We start from the raw sequence: 25,195 nt of genomic DNA, 5'->3' as shown, positions 1-25,195 counted from the left end.
GGGGCCTGTACCAAACTTCCTCAACTGTCTGAGGTGAAAGAGGTGCTGTTGTGCCTTTTTTCACCACATAGCCAGTATGTACAGGCCACATGAGGTCCTCGGTGATGTGGATGCCGAGGAACTTGAAGCTGTTTACTCTTTCAACCCCAGATCCATTGATCTCAATAGGGATTAGCCCATCTCCATTCCTGCTGTAATCCATAACCAGCTCTTTTGTTTTTGCGACATTGAGGGAGACGTCATTTTCTTGACACCACTGTCAGAGAGGTGACTTCTTCCCTGTAGGGCACCTCGTTATTCTCTGAGATAGGCCAATCAATGTAGTGCTGTCAGGAAATTTAATTAGCAGATTGGAGCTGTGGGTGGCGATACAGTCATGGGTGTACAGGGAGTAAAGGAGGGGACTTAGTACACAGCCCTGACGGGCCCCTATATTGAGAGTTAGAGGGTGGGAGGTGAGGGAGCCCATTCTTACAACCTGCTGGTGATCTGACAGGAATTCCAAGATCCAGCAACACAAGGCAGGGTCAAGGCCGAGGTCTCTGAGCTTCTTATTGAGCCTGGATGGAACTATGGTTTTGAATGCTGAACTGTAGTCCAAGATCAGCATTCTCACATAAGCATCTTTCTTCTCCAGATGTGTAAGGACAGTACGTAGAGCAGTGGCTATTGCATCATCTGTCAATCAGTTGTGTCAGTAGGCGAATTGTAGGGGTCCATTTTGGGTTGTAGCAAACTGCAGATGTAATCCTTGACCAGCCTCTCAAAATATTTGCTTATTATTGAGGTGAGTGCGACAGGACGCCAGTCATTCAAGCATGTTACCTTGGTCTTTTTTAGCACAAGGACAATTTGGATAATTTGAGGAAGAGATTAGAAATGTCAGTAAACACACCTGCCAGTTGTGTTGCGCTCATCCTAAGTACTTGCCCTGGGATGCCTTCCAGTCCTGCAGCCTTGCAACTGTCCACTCATTGGAAACGTCTACGTACCTCAGCCTCAGAAATGACCAGGTTGCAGGTTGTAGCGGTGGCTTTCCTCGGAGGCTCAGAGTTAGTGACATCGAACCGAGCGTAAAAGCAATTGAGCTCATCTGGGAGAAAGGCCACAATGTTGGCGGCACCACAACATTTGGCTTTGAAGTTTGCAATGGTATGCAGCACTCACCACAAGCCATGTGTGCTATTCGTTGTAAATCTTGACTCAATCATGGACTATTCCTGTAATTATTTCTTACATTCTTTTGTTATGAAATTAGGACAGTTGCCATAGTAACACATACATGCTGATCACAGTCATACAATGTCCATAATACAGTGTAGAAAGCAGGTATCTAGAAATTGGATTGCACCAACTTTGGTCTGCTTAACATCTTTGTAGCATCACATTGGACCACAGCTGCCCCCACAGCACCACCTCAAAAATTGTTTAAAAATAGCAAGTGTGCAGCGGAATTAGTGTGGCTTCATCTCATCTCAACCTGCAATCTCTCTCCTATAGTATCATTGGGGCAGAGCAAAGTAGAGGAGGCTGTTTCACACTCATATGTGATCATCAGTCTTTAAAGATTTAGATTTTGAACAGAATCAGAGGGTTGTAAACTCATCCAGCTCCGTCATGGGTACTAGCCTCCCCACCTCAGAGGAAATCTTCAAAAGGTAAAGCCTCAGAAAGGCATTGTCCATCATTAAATACCCCACTGGCTCTGCCATCAGCCTTCTGCATGGACAATTAACTCTAACTCACTATTTTTGCTAATCTTTTGCACTAATTTAGATATGTATATGTACACACATTATGTAATTTGTTCTGCAAATTATGATATATTTAATGTCTTACACAGTATTACTGCTGTAAAACAACAAATTTTACAACATATATCAATGATAATAAACCTGATTCTGATATGATCCTGATAAGGTATGATCCTGATTGGAGCCAAACGCCAATGGCACAGAGGTTTCCATAGGGAAGGGAGAGGGAATTGTAGGATACATGTCATCTTCCATGACGAGCTTTACATCCTGACCACTGCTCAGGCTTGTGCTACCTACCAGGATCGGTGATCCAAACTTAACATATTCCAAGAAGCATGTTCTTAACAATAACACAGAAATGGGCAGGTTGGAGAGTTCCAGTAAGCTTTGCAACTGGTTTCTGGTGGCTCATTGCCAGCAAGTGACATTGGGGATGTGAGGAGAATAAATCTGAGGTTAGCATACCTAAGTGCTTAAGGGTTGGTGTGGATTCAGTGGGTCAAAGGGTTGGTTCAATTCTATGATACTCGAACATTTAAATACGCCTAATTTAGGACTATTGCATTGAAGTGTACTTTGATGTGGTTTTTGCAACAATGGCATTTTTGGCTCACGGAATGGACACACAGTGCTCAATGGATGACCTCATTAGGTTGACATCCAATACTGAGAAGATGCTGGACCCACTAATGGGAATCACACCCGGTCCAATCTTGCAACCATTGCAATTTCACACAGTTAACACAATACACTCTGATGAAAGCTTTTTCCCACAGCACCAAGAAGGAAACAATACTGAGCAAGCTTATTTCCAGGCAAGAGTGACCAGCCTGTAAAGGTCAGCTTTTGCTGCATCTCAGATGTACTTATTACATGTGTGACCTGGAAGCGTCACTGCACATTCTGGTGTCAACAAAGCATGCCCATAAAACTTGGCAGAACAACACAGAACATAGCAAAACATAACATAATCAAACGACAAAGCAACGGCAGCTAATCAAGTCCCATTCTGCAGTATTTACTTCACTTTCTACTGGATATGCTCATACAATATTCTGAAGAAATCTGATTCAAATTCATATGAATGGAAAGTAAAGCTTAATCTATTTCAAAATGTTTCTGTTATAGAGTCACTTCTAGATCTATAACGACAATTACAGATTATGTCAGGAAGCAGTGAATTATCACTAGACTGCTGTGTCAACATCACTTTCTTTAGAACGCATTATACATTTCAGGACAACGGATAGCTCAGCTGCAGTAAGCAAGTGCAAAGCACTTTATCGAATTTCAGCACTGCTGACAGCTCCAGTATAACAATAAAGATACTGTCTATATGATGTGTGTTACTGAACATCAAAACAAAGGATAGCTTAAATATCGTGAGGATACTGGCCCCACAGACATTTGCAGCCTTGCAGGCATCTTTAGGATTATAAACAAAGGGAGAATGAATGCCATGAATTGTTTCATGAATTTAGATAGCTCCATTTGGCAGCAGCAGTGTACAAGTGCTTTGTATCTGTGCATCTTACTGAGCAACACAGCTGTCAGGAGTAAACCCATTCTGCTGTAATAAAACAAAGGACAAAAGATTCTGTTGATTTCCAGATACCTAGAGAGTTGAGTGAGATCTGCTAAACTCGTAAAATGTGTAAATATTAAGTGAAACACAATGTGGTATTGGGAGTATGCCAAAAATCAGAATATTAATCCAAATGCAGACTTTATATTTGCAGTGACTTTTTTAAGCTTGGAGAATGGATCATTTTTTAGCTGCAATATGTTAGATTTTCCTTTTTCTAATATCTTCCTCCACCAATATCTAATCCTCACTCTTTCATCTGCAATTCCTTCTTTCTCAAAAGCTCCAGACATGAGGGACTCTGTCAACTCATCCTACAGATGTCAACCTTTTGGACCCCAAGCTTGATTTCATCTAAGATTATCATGAGCTATAGTGACACCATGTCAAAAGCCATTCAGTCCAATGGGTTTGACTAACATCCTAGTTCATCTACCTTTCTCACTTGGCACACATTAATCCATGTCCTTCATTCTTCTTGGTTATTTATTTTCCCCCTTAAGCATTAATCTGAAGTAACGTGGCTACTCCTAGGGTAGTGTTTTCTAAATTCTTGACACTCAGTACAAAGGGGCCACTCCTAATTTCTCCATACTGGACATGTCGATGACTGCATTTCATTTGTGGTTATGAAATCAAGCTTTCACAAGAGGAAGCGTGGTAAACAAAAGAGGTTCTGCAAATGCTGTAAGTCCAGAGGAACAAACACAAGATGCTGGAGGAGCACAGCAGGTCAGGCAGCATCTACAGTTTGACAGAATGGGAATGGGAGTATGCACCCATTTCCCTTTCTCATTTTGATATGTTGGTCCATGGCCTCCTCTACTGCTGCAATGAGTCCACCCTCAGGTTAGAGGAGCGAAACCTCATATTCCATCTGGGTAGCTTCCAACATGACATGAACATTGATTTCTCTAACTTCCTCCCTCTTCCCCCTTCTCTGTTTTTCTATTCCCCATTCTGGCTCCCTTCTTACCCTTTCTCTTCTCCTTGCCTGCCTCTCACCACCCTCTGGTGCCCCTCCTCCTTCCCTTCCTCCCATTCTCCATTCTTGTCTCCTACCACGTTCCCTCTTCAGTCCTTTACCTTTTCCATCTATCACCTCAGGTTCTCACTTCATCTTCCTCACCTTCAACACATGTTGAATTTTACTGTTGGTTCTAGTCAGTATGGTAGATTTTCCTCAGTTGCTGAAACTGACGCAAGTTTGGGATTTCCTGTGTGAAGCACAAGCTTTATTTGGCAGGCAGGATCCATCAGTTCACTCCATCTCTGAAATGCCTAATTGTCTCTGGACTGCTGTACCAGAGTCAGTCTAACAGCAATCTCCCAGCTTAAGGGTCAGACTTTGGGGGCACAGACATTCTGAAGGGATGGGCAGATGCATAGATATAAAGTTTAACACAATAAATGCTAAGATATAATTCTGATAAGGGCAATATGAATAGGAACCATGTTATATTTTTGCTCCATAGCTTTGAACACAAAGTAAAAACATTTTCTCTACATCTGATTTATTAAATCTTCAGTATTTTTATATTTGTCCCATATTCCCCAGCCTTCATTTTCCTACAGCAAGTAGCATCAACTCATTCAATCTCACTGATGCTTTAATTTTTCAGTTCCAGTATGAATTTATAGAATTGATTGAATTGTTTTTTGTTCTTTCTGTGATTCTTCACTATCTCATTGTGTAACATGGTACCAGATATATGCGCAGTATACCTCATGTGATGTAAGGTTCTACAAAGGTTTAACACATTTCATTGCTTTTCAATTCTCTTCCGCTAGAAATCAACTTTATGCTGGTGTTGCTGTATTAAGTTGAGTCACTCTCATTAATGATTTAAGTGTCTAAACCATAGCATCTTTTTGCCCTTCTGCTCCATTTATCTTCTTATCCGAGCAATCTAGTTACCTACCAAAATACATTGTACAGAAATTCATTTCCTAATTATGCTGCAATGCTACGCTACAAATTTATTGATGCAATCTTGTTCATTTTTACAACCCTTGTTTCAATTAACCATACTTTTCAATTACATATTGCCTTTAAAATCATAAATTCCATTTCAAATCATATGACAAACCATCAATATGAATTATGGACAACAGGGGTCCTAGTGCCGGTACTGTGAAACATCTGTGGCCAATTTAAGAAACTCTGCTTACTCCAAATTCAATTTTGTATTCTGCACTCAGTACTGTGTTCACTCTGTGGCCAATCCCTTGAACCCAAGTGTTCTGAATGTAGTTGTACATCTACTATGTAGCTCCTTTCTTTTGTTTTGGTGTGAGACTCGGTAAGCATTGGTTTCCTATCCCCAGCCACCCTTGAGAAGTTCCAGTTCAATTATACTGCTAAATGAAATGTCATTCCTCTGGGACCAAGGTGCAAAACACAGTACATATGGTCACACAACAACATGTATAGTTACAATCCAGCAGGTAAAATCACAAAATAAAATTAGCACAAGTCCCTGAAAGGCAAGGCCTGAAGATTGACAGGTTAAAATAAAGTGCCAGGTGCATTTTTATGTAAGGCAGTATGAAGTGACCAGGTCTGGGTGAATGTGTGCCTGTGACTGAGGGGTGACAGGTGTGGGGTAGGCGGCAGGGCATTCAGACAGTGTACGTCTGTGCTGGGTGGACGCAGGGTGGTAAGAAGTCTAATAGCCTGGAGAAGAAGCTAATACCTATCCTTACAGTTCTGGTTCTTATGCTATGATAGCTTCTGCCTGGTAGCAGGAGGTCAGAGCAGTAGTGGGAGAAATAGAAGGGGTCTTTAACAATGCTGGAGGCACTGCATATGCAGCACTCCTGTTACATGTGCAGAATGGAGGATGGGTAGTGAGAGAGGCCCCGATGACGTTTTCAACAGTCCTCACTAATCAATAGTGTCTTGGGATCTGACACATCGCAATTCTCATACCAGACAGTGATGCAGTTAGTCTTTCTGGTGAAAATTCTCCACTGGTCTGATTGAGTAAAGCATTTCTCTGTTTCAATGTAGCATTTGGTGAGTATTTCAGCATGTATTCAGGACTCAAACACCAGGGAGATTCTGGTGTCACAAGGAGGACAGATAGGGGCAAGTTGGACAAAAATTTTTTTGCCGAAGAATATTAGTAAATTGATGTACTAACAGTTGTTGAACTACGTAATGTTGAGCAAACAGTTTGTGTGGCCATTGTAATGAAGGCCAATTGGTTTTTACCTGAAGTTCACAATAAGCATTGTGTTACAGTGGGATTTGAACATGTGTTTCTGCATTGTTAGTTCAAGTCTGGTAATTTAGTCAAAATGCAACCACTTCCCTCAGACCTTTTCAAGAGAGAGACCTTTGAAAATCCAAAAGCATCTCCTCTTCCTGTTACACCTTGAAAGAATTCAAAAACCTTTCTATTTTAGAGTTGCATTCACAGCTCTGTTGTATAATTGGCTTCCAGAGGTACTTTTGTCATCCCTTGTTTTCCACTTTAATTCTCAATCACAGCAACTGCTGAACTCAGCAGTCTGAATTTTCCCTCTGCCGGGAGGTTAGGGTTCAAGTCCCACTCCAGAGATTTAAGCGCAAAACTCTGTACTTGTGAATTGCCGAGGGAATGCAGCAGTGAAGGAGCTGACAAATTTCACGTGGCATGTTAAGTTCTTTCAGGTAGATGTAACAGAGCCCATATCAATCATAGCTGTGCTCCCAGCCAAGGTTTTTTAATTGACTAATTATCAGTAAGGAAATTATCTGGTTATTTACCTCATTGATGAATTGCAGGAGTGCTGTATGTTAATAAGTTGATAAATTTCTCTATGTCACGTTAATGGCATCAATTCAGAATAAGCTGGTCAGTCCTGTATTTATGAAATGTACCAAAGAATCGCTATAATATTATTAATTAGTCATATTCTGCACTGATGATGGGTCTCGGCCCAAAACATCAACTGTTTATTCATTTCCATAAATGACCTTTTGAGTTTCTCAGCATCCTGCATGTGTTGCTCTGGATTTCCAGCATCTGCAGAATCTCATGCTTACATTCTGCACTTTGTTCTCCAGGTTGCTCATTTACTTCACAAATATAGAAGTTGAGCTTTACTGTGTATTATGTACTTGAAATAAGACTTTAATGAACTCAGAACCAGGGCAAAAGAGCTAGTGCAATGTAGTTAACAGAAACTAATCAAAAGATGCCAGTTTCTTAGCTGAAGAGGAAAATAACATCATAAAGATTTTGTCGATCAATTGTGAGGAACCAATGCTGTAATAAAGAAAGGCAGGTTAATATTTCAAACACTTGTGCCCAGATTAGCTTTTTATCTCAGGTTTTGATTAACTTGATGTTGATTCTTTATTTAGTTCAGTAATGTATGGCACATTTATATCAGATGCTGTAGCTAGTGGCATTGGTAATTAAATGGTGTAAACACAAGTCACAGATGTTCTATCCCACGCAGAAAACAAATGTAGTGTCCTTGGAATATACTGCAGGGTATTTTAGCATCTGATCTGTGTAGGTGCCTTGTTCAGTATATTTCCCAACTTGCATTAAATCAGCTTGCGCTCTGCCAGCTCAGATCCAGACCTGCAGATAAAAGCCTTGCATTTCCTATTTCCCAATACCTTTCCTGGATGCCAGTTGATGCAGTTATTGGATCTTCTCATACCCAGCTGCAAAATGAGCATCACTCAAGACTAGAGATTCAAGCAAATGTATCTGCAAAAATACATATAACTTTCATGTAATGTCAATATACATGGTTGCCCCCCCCCAAAAAAGCTTTCTTCATGACTCCAGTGCTAGTTGCAATTCCGTTGTAGCCTAGCCGACATGCAGTATTGTCACCTGGACAGCCTTGGATTCAGTCCTATCGTGAAAACTTACTCCAATCCCTGCTTTCTTTCCCCTCTCTGCAACTAAGAGCATGTTTTTTTTTCCACTTTTGATGGTCATCAACCTGAAGTGTTGACTCTGAATATCTCTCAACAGATGTGCCCACATATTATTTTCAGATTTCCAGCATCATCAGCTTTCTATTGTCCAATGAACATAACATCCTTAGTTTTACCAACATAAAACACTACAACAGTGTAGGCCCTGCAGCCTATGATGCTGTGCCAAACTTTTAATCTACAGTCAGATCAATCTAACCTTCCCCTCCTACAATAAAAAATACAGTATCCTACTGTGTCCTGACCAGGAGCCACAGCTCCTTATTCCCCCTTAGCTTACTGATAGTCCCAAGCTCAGAGCTCTATGAATACCTACACAATGCCAATAATTTACAGTCACCTGCTTTTTAGTGTTCCAAATGCCACTAGAACTCACCCTGCACCTAAATGAATAGATCAGCTTCATCTTCAACATTGATTTCGAAAGGACTGAAATATACAAGCAAGGATGTAATGGAGAAGCTCTACAAGGTATTGGTCAGACCACACTTCAAGTATGGTGAGCTATTTTGGGCCCCTTATCTAAGAAAGGATGTGGTGGCATTGGAGAATTATCCCATGGATAAAGCATTAATGTACAGCTACAGTGCGAAATCATAGGTGCATACATATCGCTAAGGTGCCTAAGACAGTAGTAATTTTATGTATTACACTGTCATCATCATCGTCATCAGGTGCCATGCCCACTTTGAGCTTTGACTGCCACGGCTCACACACTCCTGTTTCCGGTCAAGTGGATCAATTCATTGGTATTCATTTCCAGTCTCCATCATCATTTGTCTTTGCCTTTCTCTTGCTTTCTTCCTTTCAATCTTTCCCATAATTACCATGCATTCTAACTCCTCTTTCCTAATCACGTGTCCAATGAAGTTACATTGCCTTTTCATGATCTCATAGGTTATTTCTCTTTTTGTGCTTGCTCTGTTCATGACATCATTAGATATTCATTTCATCCATGATATTCTTTGCATCCTTCTCAAAAACCACATCTCTGCCACTTCAATTCACTTCCTCATGTTACTAGATATTACACTGTATTGCTGCCAAAAAATAATCATGACATATGTGAATGATGATGAACCAGATTCTGGGATGGGTCTCTATTGTGGACTGAGAGTGAAAAGGCCATTAGACCATAAGATATTGGAGCCCATCAAATCTGCTCCACTATTTCATTACGGCTGATCCAATTTTTCTCTCAGCTCCCTTCCCCCCCATATCTCTTCATTCCCTGACCAATCAAGAATCTATCAACCACTGCCTTAAATACACATAAAGACTTGGCCTCCACAGCTGCCTTTGACAAAGAATTCCACAGATTCACCACTTTCTAGCCATAGAAATTCCTCCTCATCTCCATTCTAAAAGGACGTCCCTCTATTCTAAGGCTGGTCTTTGATTCTCCCACCATAGGAAACATCCTCGCCACATCCACTTTATCAAGGCCTTACACCATTCCATAGATTTCAATGAGGTCACCCCTCATTCTTATGAATTCTAGTGAATGCAGGCCCAGAGCCATCAAACGTTCTTCATATGATAAGCCTTTCAATCCTGGAATCATTCTTGTGAACCTCCTTTGCATCCTCTCCAGTTTCAGCACATCCTTTCTGAGAAGGGGCCCAATTTTGCTCACAATACTCCTAGTGAGGCCTCACCAGTGTTTTATAAAGTCTCAACATTAAAAGGGGACAGAGAGAGAGAGAAGGGAATCACAATTGGGAAAAGGGGAAGAAGTGGGAAGCACCAGGGAGGCATTCTGTAATAATCAATAAACTAATTGTTTGAGATCAAATAACCTTGTCTGGTGCCTCAAGGCTGGGTGTCAGTGTCAGTGCACTCATGCCACCCCCCACAGCCTGGCAATTCTTCTCTGCCACAAGTCCCACACCCCTCCCATGGTGCTCCGCCCTGGCCTATCCCAACATCCTTTTGCTCCAGCCAAATGTACAAAGTCACTCTCTGCTCCATGCTGACAAATACAATACTGGGGCAAAATGCTTCGGCACCCTAGCTAAGACTTTTGCACAGTACTGGAGAGGGGCTCTAGGACCAGAGGACACAGCCTCAGAATACAAGGATGTCTATCTAGAATAAAGATGAGAAGGCATTTCCTTTAGCCAAAAAGTGATGAATCTGTGGATTTCATTACCACAGACAGCTGTGGAGGTGAAGTCAATGGGTGTATTGAAAGTAGAGATTGACAGGTTCTTGATTAGTATTGGTATCAAAGATTACAGGGAGAACACAAGCAAACAGGATTGAGAGGGATAATAAATGAAACATGATAGAATGGCAGAGCAGTTTGGATGGACTGAATGGCATAATTCTGTTCCTACGTCTTCTGATCTTATTTCAGGAGTAATTCATGTAATTACTAGCTCAATGGAGCTTGGCAGCGTTTCAGCACTCTGGATAGCTCCTCTGCTCTAAAGTGGTCAGGATCCTCATGTGCACCATCATTTCACCCAACTGACAGCTGCAAATTAAGTAAAGGTTGTGACAGCGACGAGCACTGTGCAGTTTTTGCATCTCATGTAGCTCCAATCTGATTGTTTTGTACTTCCTTCCCTCTTGCCCAACATGTAACAGTCACAGAGTTTTAGCTGTGTATTTTCCAGACACATTAATGCAGATTTTTCATAAAACATTATGTGCCATTGTGACCCCATCACCAACATCTTCACTATTTAATCTACACATTATTGATTTCCCTACACTCACTCAGAACAGTAATAACATTAAGCATTAAAAGACATTTCAAATGATTCTGAAGATGTCACATAAATTAATTCCAAGGTAGCAATTTCACGGAGTGATTTCCACCAAGAAATCAACAAAGCCTCATGTTTCTTCCCACCGTGCCTGTGCCTCAGCATCTTAACATGACATTAGCATTTAAATAACTGCGGGAGAGTGGTTGATAGTGATGAGATGGGGGGGGGGGGGGGATGGTTCAATGAAGTTCATGCTCATCCTCTCCAGACACAGTGCAATAGGCAATTTGTATTACAGAAGCTAAGGCATGATCACTGTCTGCAACCGCAGCCAGGAATTAGGAAATATTTGGTTGCAACTTCTGGATATCCCAAAGCATGTTAAAGCCAATGTCATAAGGCAGCTGATTTGTTTGAGAGAGCCTGGCACAAACAGCGAGGCAATAATCGCCAAATAATCAGGTTTATCAGTCATGTTAATTGTGGGCTAACGACTGGCAGGACACCAGGGACAATCTCCAAACAAGTACAATGCGATCTTTGATGCCTTGATGCAATGTGCAAACTGGGTCCTGGTTTAACACCTTCTCCGAAAGATAATATAGAATTCATCAGTGCTTCTCTGGTGTATCAACATCAATTTTAGTTGGATTAAACCTGTCACATTCAGATTCTGGGACTACTGCTAGTAAGTGAGACTCAGTTGATAGTGGAAAGTCAGTGGAAGCTACAACTGACCAGTGATCTACTTATCCAGTGAGTGAGAATTCGAAGCACCTGGCCCATTGTCTCTGTACAAGTAGAAATGCTTTCCTCCAAACTGATCCACCTACCAGTGCTGGGTGTGCACCTTTGGATGTCACAGCTCTTTAACTACACATCCAAATGTTGTTTGAGTGTGATAAGCGTTCTAATCTCTATTATTCTTTCAATTTTGAGTTCCAGACCCAATCACTACAGAAAAACCTTCTTCCTTAGATCCCCCACCCACCACCCACCAATCCTTCTGCATTGAGTTGGTGACCTCTGGTCTTGGGCTCCTCAGTGAAGTGAAAATCAGTCCTTCCTATTTATTGTGCCTGTACCTCTTGAAATTTTGTGTTAGTCTCCCCTCCACCACTCCTGTTCAAAGAAAGCAACCCAAGCCCACATTGTCCCTGGTCATAGCAACATTGTCATTTCCTCCCCATCTCCTTTCCACCCTCACCAGTTAAATCATCGTTCTAGTAATGTGTTGACCACAGCTCTGTAGTACACAGAATTTTGTCTAATTAGTGTTGTATACAGTTCCAACACAATCTTCCTGCCTAAATATAACAGGCAAAAATTAATGAGACAATGTGATCTGGCATAAACTCATTGGGCCAAAATGGCCTCCTTCTGTCACAAGAAGCAAGCAGGAAAAATCATTGTGGTCACTAGCCTTTTCCAAAAGCTCACTTCTATAAAGCACTATTAAAACAAACACCATCTTAAAAATTTTCTCCCCCAGGCAGTTAACCTGATCAATCATTTATTCTTCCCCCACTCCATTCTATTATCCCAGTCCCTGCACTGCTCTGTAAACACTTTAAACCACTTTTTATAATGCTGTTTACATTGTGAATACATTTACTTGTGCACATTAACAGTACTTTGTCCTCCAACCTTATATTTTATGTAATTCTTTATAATGGTTGAATGGTGTTGTTTTTGTTGCATGTCATACCAAAAGTCCTGACCAACATACCACAGCAAATTCCTAATAGAGTACATGTAAATGCATATGGCAAATCAAGTTGATCCTTCCTAAGATAAAATGGACAGTATATTCCCTGCCTTGCCTGATATAGTGAAGCATCCTGTATGACATTTTAGGCATTTGATCTGCTTATCCAGTTACCTTGAAGGATCACTGGCCATCCACTGCAAGGTCTCTCTGTCCAAATCCTCGCATTTGTTCTGCAGTTCCTGTTATTGTTGCACCTTTGCAATTGCATTCCCACACACTTCCTCCCCCACTTCTCTGGGCTAAATTTCATTTGCCACTCTTCTGTCCAACTGACTAATCACCTACATCCTCCTGAAGTTGAAAGCTTCTCTTCTCCTTGCCAAACATGTGACCAACTTTTGCCTCATCTAATATCTTACATAGACCAGTACTGCACAAGAGCAGGCCTTTGGCCCACACTGTTATGCTGAATCAACTAAATTAGTAATCAAATAGGCAACTAAACAAATCCTTCTGCCTACACAATATCCATATCCTTCCATTTTCTTCACATTCATGTGCCCATCTAAACACTTCTTAAAAGTCCCTAGTGTATTTGCCTAACCACCACCTCAGGCAGCACATTCCAGGCACCCACCATTCTCGGTTTAAAAAAGCTTGCCTCTCACCTTTCCTTTGAACTTGCCACCTCTCATGTTAAATGCATGCTCTCTGGTATTGAACATTTCAACCTTGGGAAAAAGATACTATCTGCCTACTCTATCTATGCCTCTCATAATCTTATGAAGCTCTATCAGATCTCCCCTCAGCCTCTGCCACTCCAAAGAAAATAATCCAGGTTTACCTAACCTCTCATTATAGCACATGCCCTCTAATCCAAGCAGCATCCTGCTAATCTTCTTCTGCACCCTCTCCAAAACTTCAATATTTTCCTATAATGAGGCAACCAGAACTCTATACAATACTCAGATGTGACCTTACTAGGGTTTTATAAAGCTGCAACATTAAATCAGAGTACCATACAAAGAATCTATAGAACCCAATAATAGCCCTTAATACTAACAATACCCATCAATAATTATCCTCTGCTCCCAGCCAGTGAGCCAACTCTTAGTCCAAAATGCAACTCTCCTTGGACCCCATGCATCTTATTACTTTGACTAGCAGCCATGCAAGACCAAGCTAAAATCATTACTGAATATTTGTACTTATTGTACATATTTGTACTTCTTGACTCTGTCACCTCCTTAAAAATTAAATTGAGATAGTCAGCCATAGCCTTCCCTAAAGACATCTATCCTAATCTATCTCTCTAAATGAAGCGTTATATGGTCCCTCAGAATTGATTCCAATAATTTGTCACCACTTAAGCTAACCTCCTCTTAGTACTCTGTTATCCTTTTATTACTGTTTAGCACTTCACTTTCAAAAGAATAGTATTAAGACCAGCAGTCCTCCAGTGCTCTGGCATCACAATTTTACTATCAACATTGAATTTGGGTGGAGACTACCATCAATTGTCAGGACCAAAGGTTGCTACCTCTACTGACCATGAGCTGAACCAATATGGACTTTCATTTGCATGGCGTAGGATACTCTGATCACCAGTCCTGATGCAGAGCTTTGACCCGAAATGTTTACAGCTCCTTCCCCCCCCCCTCAGATACTGCTCAGCTCATTGTGTTTCTTTTCCAGCAGATTGTCTGTTGCTTCAAATTCCAACATGTGTAATCTCTTGTGCCTCCAGCTGTACTGACCACACCACTATGTTACCCAGTGTTGACCAGGAACTAGTCAGCAGCTCATCACTTTAAATCTGTCCTGTTCTCTTTTTAAACTTCTCACCTTTGGCCTCCTATATTCCTCCAATGATGCTCAACATGAAGTTGAGGAACGACATCACATCTTCCATTAGAGATATGTAAGCGTAGCAGTTAGCGCATCACTTTACAATGGCAGCAGTCACCAGCTGGAGTTCAGTTCCTGCCACTGTCATGAAGGAGTTTGTATGTTGATCCCTGTGACCACATTTTCCTCCAGGAACTCTGGTTTCTTGCACATTGCAAAGACTTATGGTTTGGGTTAGTGAGTTGTGGGCATGCAATGTTGGCACTGGGAGCATGGCAACACTTGGGAGTTGCTCAGCACAGTCCTTGCTGATCTGATTTGACACAAGTACATTTCACTGCATATTTTGATGTACATGTGAAAGCTCATCTTTAAATCTTCAGCTATGTTGAATTCCCTGTACTTTATACCAAATTTAACAACTTCAGGTAACCACTACAATTTTTGCATCATTCTCCGCTGGTGTGGTTCTTCTTCCTGTTTTCTTGTTTGTTTATTTTTTGTGCCATCAACTGCTAGCTTTTAGAAGCCATTGCTACCTTTACATCCATCCCTTGTCTGCAACTCAATGCACTTGTTCTTTCACTTCCTGATGAAGGATCATTGGCCTACAGAATCACCCTTGTTTCTCATAACCCTGACCGCTTGTACTACATCTCATTTTGTTTCAGCTTTTCAACATCTGCAATATTTGAAGGAAAGCATTTTTCTGTCCTTAGTCAGCAATTATGGAGAGGATTGAACATTCCACATTTCGGACCGAGACCCTTCATCAGTCTCAACTGCTTATTCCTCTCTATAGATGCAGCTTGGCCTGCTGAATTCCTCCAGCATTTTGTGTGTGTTAGTCTGGATTTCCAGCATCTACAGAATCTCTCTGGTATTTATTTTTCTGTTTTTGTTTACCCATATACAGTACTAAAATTGCAGAGTCACAGGAAAGGGTGAACACCTTTGAGTTCCCATATGTCAACACCTCAGAGGATCTGGCTTGGGCCCGACACATTGATGCAATCATAAACAAGCCATGCCAGTGGCTATACTTCCTCAGAAGTTTTAGGAGATTTGCTATGTCCTGAACTGAACTGTTCCCACAAACCTATGGACTCATTTTCAAGGACTCTTCCATCTCATATTCTCAATATGTATTATTTGTTATTATTATTTCTTTATGTATTTGCACGGTGGTTGTACACCCATTGATTCTATGGTTAGTGGACTTATTGAGAATGCCTGCAAGAAAATGAATCTCAGGGTTGTATATGGTGACATGAACGTACTTTGATAATAAATTTACTTTGAACTTTGTCAAAGACTTTAGCAATTTTCAGTAGATGTATGGTGGACAGCATTCTAAATGGTTGCATCACTATCTAACACAGAGCCTCCAATGCACAGGATCATAAGTGGCTTTAGCGGGCTGTACACTCAGCCAGCTCCATCATGAGCACAACCCAAAAGCACAACAAAATTCAGAGTGCCGCAATTCAAGGCAGGCCTGAGTACCAAAATGTAAGATTCTTTCTTCATGCTTATTAAACCACCAATAATATCCCATCCACAGAAGAAATACTCTAACAATGAAACGGCATTATCATTTCAGTGGATCTGTCCTGGGACCAGCACACATTGTCATCATAAAGAATGTGCATCAGTGTCTTTGCTCTCTTAGAAATCTGTGTAGATTCAGTGTAGCAATTAAAAACTTTGACAGACCACTAGAGATGCAGAGTGAAGAGTATCCCAACTGCTTGTATCATGGCTTGGTAAGGAAACACCAATGCCTGTGAATGGAAAGCTTTACAGAAAATAATGGATGGAGCCCAGTCCAACATAGGCAAAGCCCTCCCCACCATTGAGCACATTTACATGGAGTGTTGCCACAAGAAAGCAGCATCCATCATCAAGGACCCCTAACATCCAGGTCACGTGCTTTTCTCTCTTCTACTACCACTGGTCAGAAAGTACAGAACCCTAAGGTCCCACACCACCAGGTTCAGGAACTGTTAATACCCTACAACTATCAGGCTCTTGATGCAGCGCAAATAACTCCATTCACCATTATTCTGAACTGATCCTGCAGGCTCACTTTCAGGGACTTTTTACAATTTATGTTCTCATTATTATTTTATTTGTACAATTCATCTTCGTTTACACTTTGGTTGTTTGTTAATCTTAGTTTATTTATAGTTTTCCATAAATTTTGTTGTATTTCTTTATTTTCCTGTAAATGGCTGCAAGAAAATTAATCTCGGCACAGTATATGCTAACATGTAAGTACTTCGATAATAAGTTTACTTTGACTTTGATATAATGCCCAGCCAGCACAAACAAATACCACAGCTTCTTGTCTGAATTCTAAAATGATATCCTATCAAACTTTCCATCATATACATCCATTGTATGGGCTGGTAAGGGAAGGAATATTCCCATTCAGGCCTGTCAGATTTAAATAAGGCTGCAAATATTTCCACAGGTTAACAATAATCTCCAAGGAAAGACAAAAGATATGAAAACAACAGCATTGCCACCTGTCAGCCTATTAACTAGCTTAGCAGTTCTTCCACTACTTCACACTGCTTTCCAAGGGACACGGGTAAAGATACAAAAACAACATGAGCTCAAATCTCTGGAGTGGGCTTTCAATTCACATTCTTCCGACTCTGTGCAACCACTGAGACATGGTTGATAGCCAATTAAACCAGAAAATCATTCAACACAGATGGCTTGTTGAAAATGCAACTAAAATCGCCCTACGTAACAAGCCTGTGAGGCACAATGGGGTGTCAGCAAGATCAAGGAATTGATAGTGGACTTACAGAAGGTGAAGTCAGGAGAACACACACCGGTCCTCATTCAGGGTGGAAAGGGTGAGTAGCTTCAAGCTGCTGGGTGGCATCCTGGGGCCAACATGTTGATGCCGCTATGTAGAAGGTACATATGTGGCTACACTTCATTAGGAGTTTGAGGAGATTTGGTATGTCACCAAAGACAAACATTTCTACCGATGTGTGGTGGAGAACATTCTGACTGGTTACATCACCACCTGGTATGGAGGTTCCAATATATAGACTAAACCAACCCTTTCATAGGCATTATCCTCACTACCATTGAGGACATCTTCAAAAAGCAATATCTCAAGAAAGCGGCACCCACCATTAAGGACCTTCACTACTCTTCACAATACTACCATCAGGGAGGACGCACAGAATCCTGATGACTCACCTTCTTCCTGTCTGCCAGCAAATTTCTGAATAGTCAGTGAACCCATTACCTGTTCCACTGTTGCACTATTTAGTTTACGTACTGCTGTGACAAAGTAACAAAGTTCACAAGGTTCATCAGTGATAATAAACCTGATTCTGACCCTGACATTGATCTAGGAAAATACGAGGTAAAACGGGTAGGGCCACTTCAGCAAACCAGGTTCAATCCTAACCCCAGGCACTGTCTGTGTCAAGTTTGCACACCTTCCCTGTGGCCATATAGGTTCCGGTTTCTTCCCATATCGCTAAGACTTGCAAGTTGGTAAGTAATTGGCCACTGTAAATTGCCCTCAGCATTAGTTGGTGTTTGAATCTGGAGGGAGATGATGGAAGTGTGGGAGGAAAGACGTGTGTCGGGGTAGTGTTAATGGCTGGTGTGGAACTGGTGGACTGAAATCCCTGTTTACTTCTGCATTTCTCTAGTCCTATTGTTGTCTGGCAGCTTGGTTCATCAATTGACTGAGCTAGATTCACTTAACTGAAATACTTACACCTTCTTGTCCTACACCAGGGAGGCAAGCTGCGGTGTCGGTTGATCTGTATCACATCCTGTCCCAGGTTTTAATGCAGCTTGCTCATTCTTATAGTCCCAGAGCATCCTTTATTGTTTTCCTCAACCACAGCCGCCCAGACAAAGCCACAGGCAACATGCTAAATGTGGTGTGGTTTTGACCTGCACAGAATGAACTAATTTCTTTGATGATTTAATCATAACTCTGAAAATGCTGTCCAATACCAGCTTCATGCTGACAGGATATTCTCCATGAACCTCTGCCTTTTCTATATTAGATAACAGGCTGGCTATTCTCCTCTGTGAATGCATGTACCCACTGTGACAAATTAATCGTTTAGCTCATCATCTTCCCATGTTTTCTTCTCCTTAAGATCTGATGTCATGCACTCCAAATATTTCAATGTAGCCTTAACAATGAACTCTGAAATAAATAGGAACCCTTCCACTGCTCCTGAACTACTAAGAATGATTTCCAATTTTTCCAATGCTCTTTACTTGAAGCCTCATGCACTATTCTCATTACTAGTGCAGCCAACTAGGTGCCAGGTGACGCAAACAAATAATACTAACCAGCATTAGCAGACCACAATCTGTTGCAAACTACTACCTTGCATTTGCAATCTTGTATTGCGGCAAATTAATATCACTAATTGATGCTAGGATTTACTGATGCCAACAGTTCAATCAAGCCAAACTGAGTTAATAAGGTAGCTGAATGGTGTAGTGGTTAACACAATTGCTTTACAGCCACCAGCAATTGGAAGATCAGGGTTCAAATCCCCCTGCTGTCTGTAAGGAGTCTGAGCACTCTCCCCTTGACCATGTGGGTTTCCTCCAGGTGCTCAGGTTTCCTCCCTCATTCCAAAGACATAAGGATTAGGGTTAGTGAATTGTGGGTATGCTGTGTTGGGCTAGGAAGCATGGCGACACCCGCAGACTGCTCCAGCACAACTCTCACTGATTTGACTTTGAGGAGGAATTCCTTTAGCCAGATGGTGGTGAGTCTGTGGAATTCATCGCCAAAGATGGTCTTGTAAGCCAAATCATTGGGAATATTTAAAGCAGAGGTTGATAGGTTTTTTTATTAGTCAGGACATCAAAGGTTACGGGGAAGAATGGGGTTGAGAGAGATAACAAAACAGCCGTGATAGAATGGCAGAAAAAACTTGATGGGCCAAATGGCCTAATTCTGCTCGTACTTCTTACAGTCTTATAATATATCCACACTAAGCAGTGCTAACAATTTCTTATCACAAACCAGCTAGAAATATTCCACCGGTAGCAAAGATTTGCAGCTTTTCGAACCCAATACTTAACTGGTAGTTCTAAATCACAGAAATTTACAGCACAGAATGAAGGCACTCAACTCATCACCTCCATGCAGACTAAACGGAAATATTAAGACTAATCCCATGTCCAATGGTCAGTCCTTATCCCTGTAAATCATATCAGAGCAGGTGCTGAACCAAAAACACTGAGTACAATCAGGGACTCTGCTTCCATCATTTTCAGCTAGGGAGCTTCATTTCCCTACCTTAGACCAATGCCTGCAGCCTATCAATACTCACTTAAGCTAACTAGTCAATATCATTAACCATTGATCACTGCAAACCAAGCACCAGATCAATAACTGATACCAGCATGACTACCACATGGAATATAGGAGCAGTTATATATAGGCATATAGGCATATGGAATATAGGCACATAGGAGCAGTTCTGTCATCATTAACCCATTTCTAGCTGTCTAAAATCACCATTGAGAATTATCACCCATCCACAGCTAATAAGCCAGTGACAAAATCTGGCCTGCCTTTTCAAATGTCCTCATTTCAAAATTTTATTGGCTATCAATTAGCTGTCACTCACTGCTCATGCCTCAAGTTGTACTCTCTGACTAATGTGATGATTGGTAACTAACACCTGCCGGTTCGATTCCTGCCGCTGTCTGCAAGGAGTTTGCATGTTCTCGCCATGGGAGTGTGGGTTCCCTCTAGCTGCTCCAGCTTCCTTCCACATTCTAAAGATGTACGGTTTGGGTTAGTGAGTTACGGGCAAGCTACGTTGGTAATGGAAGTGAGGCGACCCTTGCAGGCTGCCCAGCACAACACTTGCTGATGACATTTGATGCAAACAAAGCACTTCACTGTATTTTTCAATGTTTCAATGTACAAGTGACAAATAAAGCTAATTTAACCCCTCATTTCAAAATGTTAGACTTTTATGAGCTTTCACCATCAATTAGCTATCACTCACCGACTGTGCCTTGAATGGTGCTTTCTGAATAATGTATACCAGTGCTAGAAGTCCGATGTTACCAACAGACCCCACTACTCCAATATCGCCAACATTATCAAAATCCCTAACATCAATAATTATTGTCACCAGTCCAAGATCAATAATGCTTCCTAGCAATTGTGCATCTCTGATGATTGTCAGTAAACTAGCACAGGTAGTCTTATGTCACCATTGGTGCTTGTAGTCTAATGCTACTAACCAGCACAGTGTCAATGATCTCTCCCTGATGCGAGCTGTGTAATTTCACCAAAGAGCAAGAGGAGTCTATTGTCTCTAACCAGTTAGAGTATTAAAATATGATTAAGAGTGCTGGCAATCTAATCTTATTACACAATGGAAGCAATTTAATATCACTGACTAGTGATAACAGTCTAATGCTAATAAAAGATGCTGCCAATCCAATATTGCTGCTGGTGATTTAACTCCCTTCTCTGTCTAAGCTCAGTAAGGAATGCAGTTATATTAATAGCATTAACCAGTACGATTACCAGTACTTTTACAGGCAATGTCTTAGCTTACGGTTAGTGCAATCGCGTTACAGCATCCGCGATCAGGGTTCAATTTCTACCACGGAATATGAGGAGTTCATATATTCTCCCCATGACTGCATAGGTTTCCTCCAGGTGCTCTGGGTTCCTCCCACATTCCAAAGGCCTACAGATTAGGGTTAATAAACAGTGGACACTTGTGAGCTGTCCCCAGCACGACCCTCAGTCAGTGGTGATCATTGACCGAATCAACACATTTCATTGTAACAAATAAAGCTGATCTTTATTTTCATCTAATGTCAATGACCCGTGACAATATTTTACTTTCGGCAACTGATCGACAATTCCAGTAACACAACCCAATAATTCCCATCTAACTAAGTGTTGTTGCTCCTTTATAATATGTAACTAGGTACTGCTTCTACCTTCTGGAAAACAGACTAGTGTTTATAATCACAAGAGATTCTGCAGATGCTGTAAATCAAGATTAACTAACACACACACACACACACACACACACACACACACACACACACACAAATGCTGGAGAAACTCAGCAGGACAGGCAGCGTCTACAGAAAGGAATAAATAGTTGACGCTTTGTGCCAAGACCTTTCTTCAGGACTGGAAAGGAAGGGGCAAGAAGCCCGAATGAGAAGGTGGGTGGAGGGGAACAAGTGCAAGCTAAGTGAGGGAGAACATTGGTGGTTGGAAAAGGAGGATGAAGTGAGAAGCAGGTGGAAAAAGTAAAGAGCTGAAGCAGAAGGAATCTGAAAGGAGAGGGAAGTGGACCATGGGAGAAGGACCTGCAGAGATCCCCCAGCATTTGTGTGTATTACTAGTAAAACAGGGTCACTAACCATGGCTCATGATGCCAATTGGACAGGTTGGGTGGGTTCCATTGTCTGAGTGTCACATTGTTACCAGGACTAGCACCCTACAAGATTCTCAGATCAGAATTTTTGTTTAATTGTAACACTTCCAAAAAATCTTTTAAAAATCAAGTAGTGATTAGTTGTTCTCCACCCACGTAGGTGTATGCCAGCTGGTGGCATTCTCAGTTACAGAGCTGCACAAACACAACCACCCACCTCCAGGCAGGGAACATGATGATAAAAGACACGGATGACGGAATTCCATTCGATCCTTTGAAACTGTGAACTGTGCCATCTACCAACACCCTCTCTGTAATCTCAGTGTACTAAAACCTACACTGGGTGTTATGGTATCGTAGCAGTTAGCACATTGCCTTACAGCACCAGTGACCCGGGTACAATTCTTGCATCTTTCTGTAAAGAATTTGTAGTTTCCCCATGTGGGTTTCTTTCAGGTGCTCAGATTTCCTCCCACATTCCAAAGATGTACAGTTTAGGGTTAGTAAATTGTGGAAGTACTATGTTCACACCAGAAGCAAGGCTGTCCCCAGCACATGTCCAAATTTCATTGGTCGTTGATGCAAATGGCTCATTTCACTGCCTGTTTCGATATTTTGATGCATATGTGATAAATAAAGCTGATCTTTCTGATCATATACACCCTTCTCGAACTCACTTCTACTTCTTTTCAAACCCATGGAACTCCTCGCCTGTCTCATTATTGCCTTCTCCTGCCATCTGCAAACACCTTAGTATGGCCTCTTCTTCCCTCCTGCCCTCTCATACTCTGGAGACCTCTTGATCCCAGCCTCTGGCTTTTCAATCATAAGAAGGGCACTGCTTTGCCCGTGTTACCCTGGTGAGTTTGGCAACCAGAGATCGAAACAGGAAAATCTTCATCTTTCAGTCACCACATGTCAGCTTAATTTTACTCTATAGGAAACTGTGATGCAAGATCAGAGGAACTATAGATGACCTACTTGAGGACTATGCACTTTCTCATTGTCGAGTAGTTCTCGGAATTCAAAACCAGAATCCCTGTTCTGTTGTGTTATTCCAGAACTTGCTTCTCATTTGGTATTTTTTCTGGATATTAAGGAGATCAAGGAATATGGGGTCAGTGTAGGAAAGTAGCACTGAGTATTAAAAGAATATTAGCCCTGGAATTACTATAGGTTGGGGCAGGAACAGGAGGTCAAATGGTCTACCCCTGTTTTTGGTTTTGTATGCTACAATCATATTCTGAATCACCTGCATCCAATCCTTTCCCTCATCCACAGAGCTGATGCAGGGTTAGGAGATCTGAGACTAAGGTACAGGTCCAGAAGTCCACTCGTCTTCAGCCCACTCACCCATGTGCCCATAGTTGGGTAGTGTTGATGGAAGAACCAAGCACAAACTTGTGTTTCTCTCCACTGTGGAACAGGCTGCCAATGATCAGGCATGATCTACACAACCGCCATTGGTAGCAAAGTGCCGATGGGTGGATGGGGCAGGCTTGAACAGTTCCCTGCAGGTTATTTACATCATCCCACCTGATTGAGGTGGGGAGGTGGTCAAGGGAAAACACCAGGAGTTCAGAAATTATAACATTCCTCCCCAACACCCAGCTTCACTGAAGCTAGGACACTGGGAGTGCTGAACGTAGAGGGTGTAAACACATAACTTTACCGGAGCATTTGAAAAAAAAATTCAAGGTCCGTCCAATCTGACCCGTGTCCCCCATTAATTAACCAGTCTCTCATCGTTCCCTGCCCAGGTAGAATATAATTGCTAGAAATTCATAATGACCTCCGAGTGAAAGTAAAGTTACAATCACTGGTTTATATTCATCCTACCCCCTCCCCATGAGTGCTTGGCTAGACTTCGTAGGTGATAAGGAACATCGGTAGGCAAACAGAAAGGAGAAAAAAAAATGACTGAGCGAGGGAAATTAAGGATAAAGGGGTAACGTGTAGGGAGTTCTCCTCAACCCACGGTGCTGAAATAATGTCCGGCGCCCCTCTTTCAACACCGACTTCCTGTTTTGTTGTTGTTTTGCCGGGCTTTCAGGAGCGGGAGTGGGTAAATGCAACTGGGCAGAAGGGTCTCTTGTCAACACAAACATCTCCCACCCCCTCCACAGTCCACGTACCTTTGGCGATGAGTTCGGCGATATCCTGGTCGAAGCCGAGCCGGTGGCACCTCCTCCACAGGCCGGTGTTGGTAGAGTTGTACATCCTGCTGCACTCATCCGCCGCGCTCATGGCGAAGAGCTGCCGCCGGTTGCGGGCGCCGAGCAGCTTCTCCTCCCAGCGGTCGAGCCGGCGGCGGCTGGCGCGGAGGGGCAGGTTGTTGGAGGTGTAGATGAAGCCCGGGTGGTTGGTGCGGCTGGCGTAATTCTTGCACCTCTCCCGGTGCCTCCTGGCGTCTGTCTGGTACCAGTGGTCGGAGCAGATGGCCACAGCCAGCATACCCAGGGCGCAGAGGGCCATGGAGAGGCCGGCGTAAAGCAAGAGCCGGCCGGCTGCCATCTCATTCACGCCACAGCCTTCAGCATCCTAGCAGCGGGGGGAAGCAAAGAGACTCAGAGAAGAGGGGAGGGGGTGAGAGAGGGGCGATACTGAACAAACGGGGTGCAGCCAGAGGAGGGAGCTGACCATTCGCCACCAACTTCCGGGACGGCTTCGCACGGGGAGTAGGTAATGTCCCTCACGTCAGTGGGCTGCAGCCTCCAGTACTGGCATCTGCCTTGTCTTAGGTCGGGAGCTCTCCTCCACCATTCCCCACAGCCCGCCGTCGATCTCCGGGACAAGCGGGACGGGGCTGTGTGCGAGGTGGCAGTCTAAACTATCTAATAAAATTTAACAAAAAAAAAGGCATCCTATTAAAATAAATGATGATCTGCGGCCACAAACAAGCGTGCAGCCCCGGAATGAAGATCTCCCAGGAATGAAATACAACAGAGTCAGCCAGAGAGGAGGGAGAGGAAAGAACTGATGTCATTCAGCCGAAGGCTGGATCATATTTTATTTATCCACCTGCTTAAAGCGAGGGCGTCCGATTAGCGTGCTGCAAAGAGCCGCCCTTCAGTCACGGGGACCCCGGCTCCAGACACCGAGAACAACGATCCGGTTACATGTCCCTTTTTAATGTTTTGCATTGTGCTAAAGGAAATATAAAATAAACGGGTGTTTTCTTTCAACCGCT

The 25,195-nt window shown here is 42.3% G+C and overlaps 1 protein-coding gene across 3 annotated transcripts in view; it reads right to left on the bottom strand.

The window, feature by feature from the left end:
* The window catches only part of tmem178bb (transmembrane protein 178Bb), a 426,141-nt gene extending 401,220 nt beyond the window's left edge, over nt 1–24,921 (bottom strand). For all 3 annotated transcript variants that reach the window (XR_009513640.1, XM_059977743.1, XM_059977744.1), the window contains exon 1: nt 24,141–24,921. Coding sequence is in view for 2 of the 3 variants with exons in the window: in XM_059977743.1 (XP_059833726.1) it covers nt 24,141–24,519 (379 nt within the window). In the remaining variant the exon portion in view is untranslated. The remainder of the gene's footprint in view (nt 1–24,140) is intronic.
* Nucleotides 24,922–25,195: the final 274 nt, after the last annotated feature.

The sequence above is a fragment of the Hypanus sabinus genome, chromosome 8, assembly GCF_030144855.1.
Source record: "Hypanus sabinus isolate sHypSab1 chromosome 8, sHypSab1.hap1, whole genome shotgun sequence".
NCBI classification, from domain to species: Eukaryota; Metazoa; Chordata; class Chondrichthyes; order Myliobatiformes; family Dasyatidae; genus Hypanus; species Hypanus sabinus.
The sequence above is the reverse complement of the archived record's forward strand: the minus strand, read 5'-3'. Positions and strand labels throughout refer to the sequence as shown.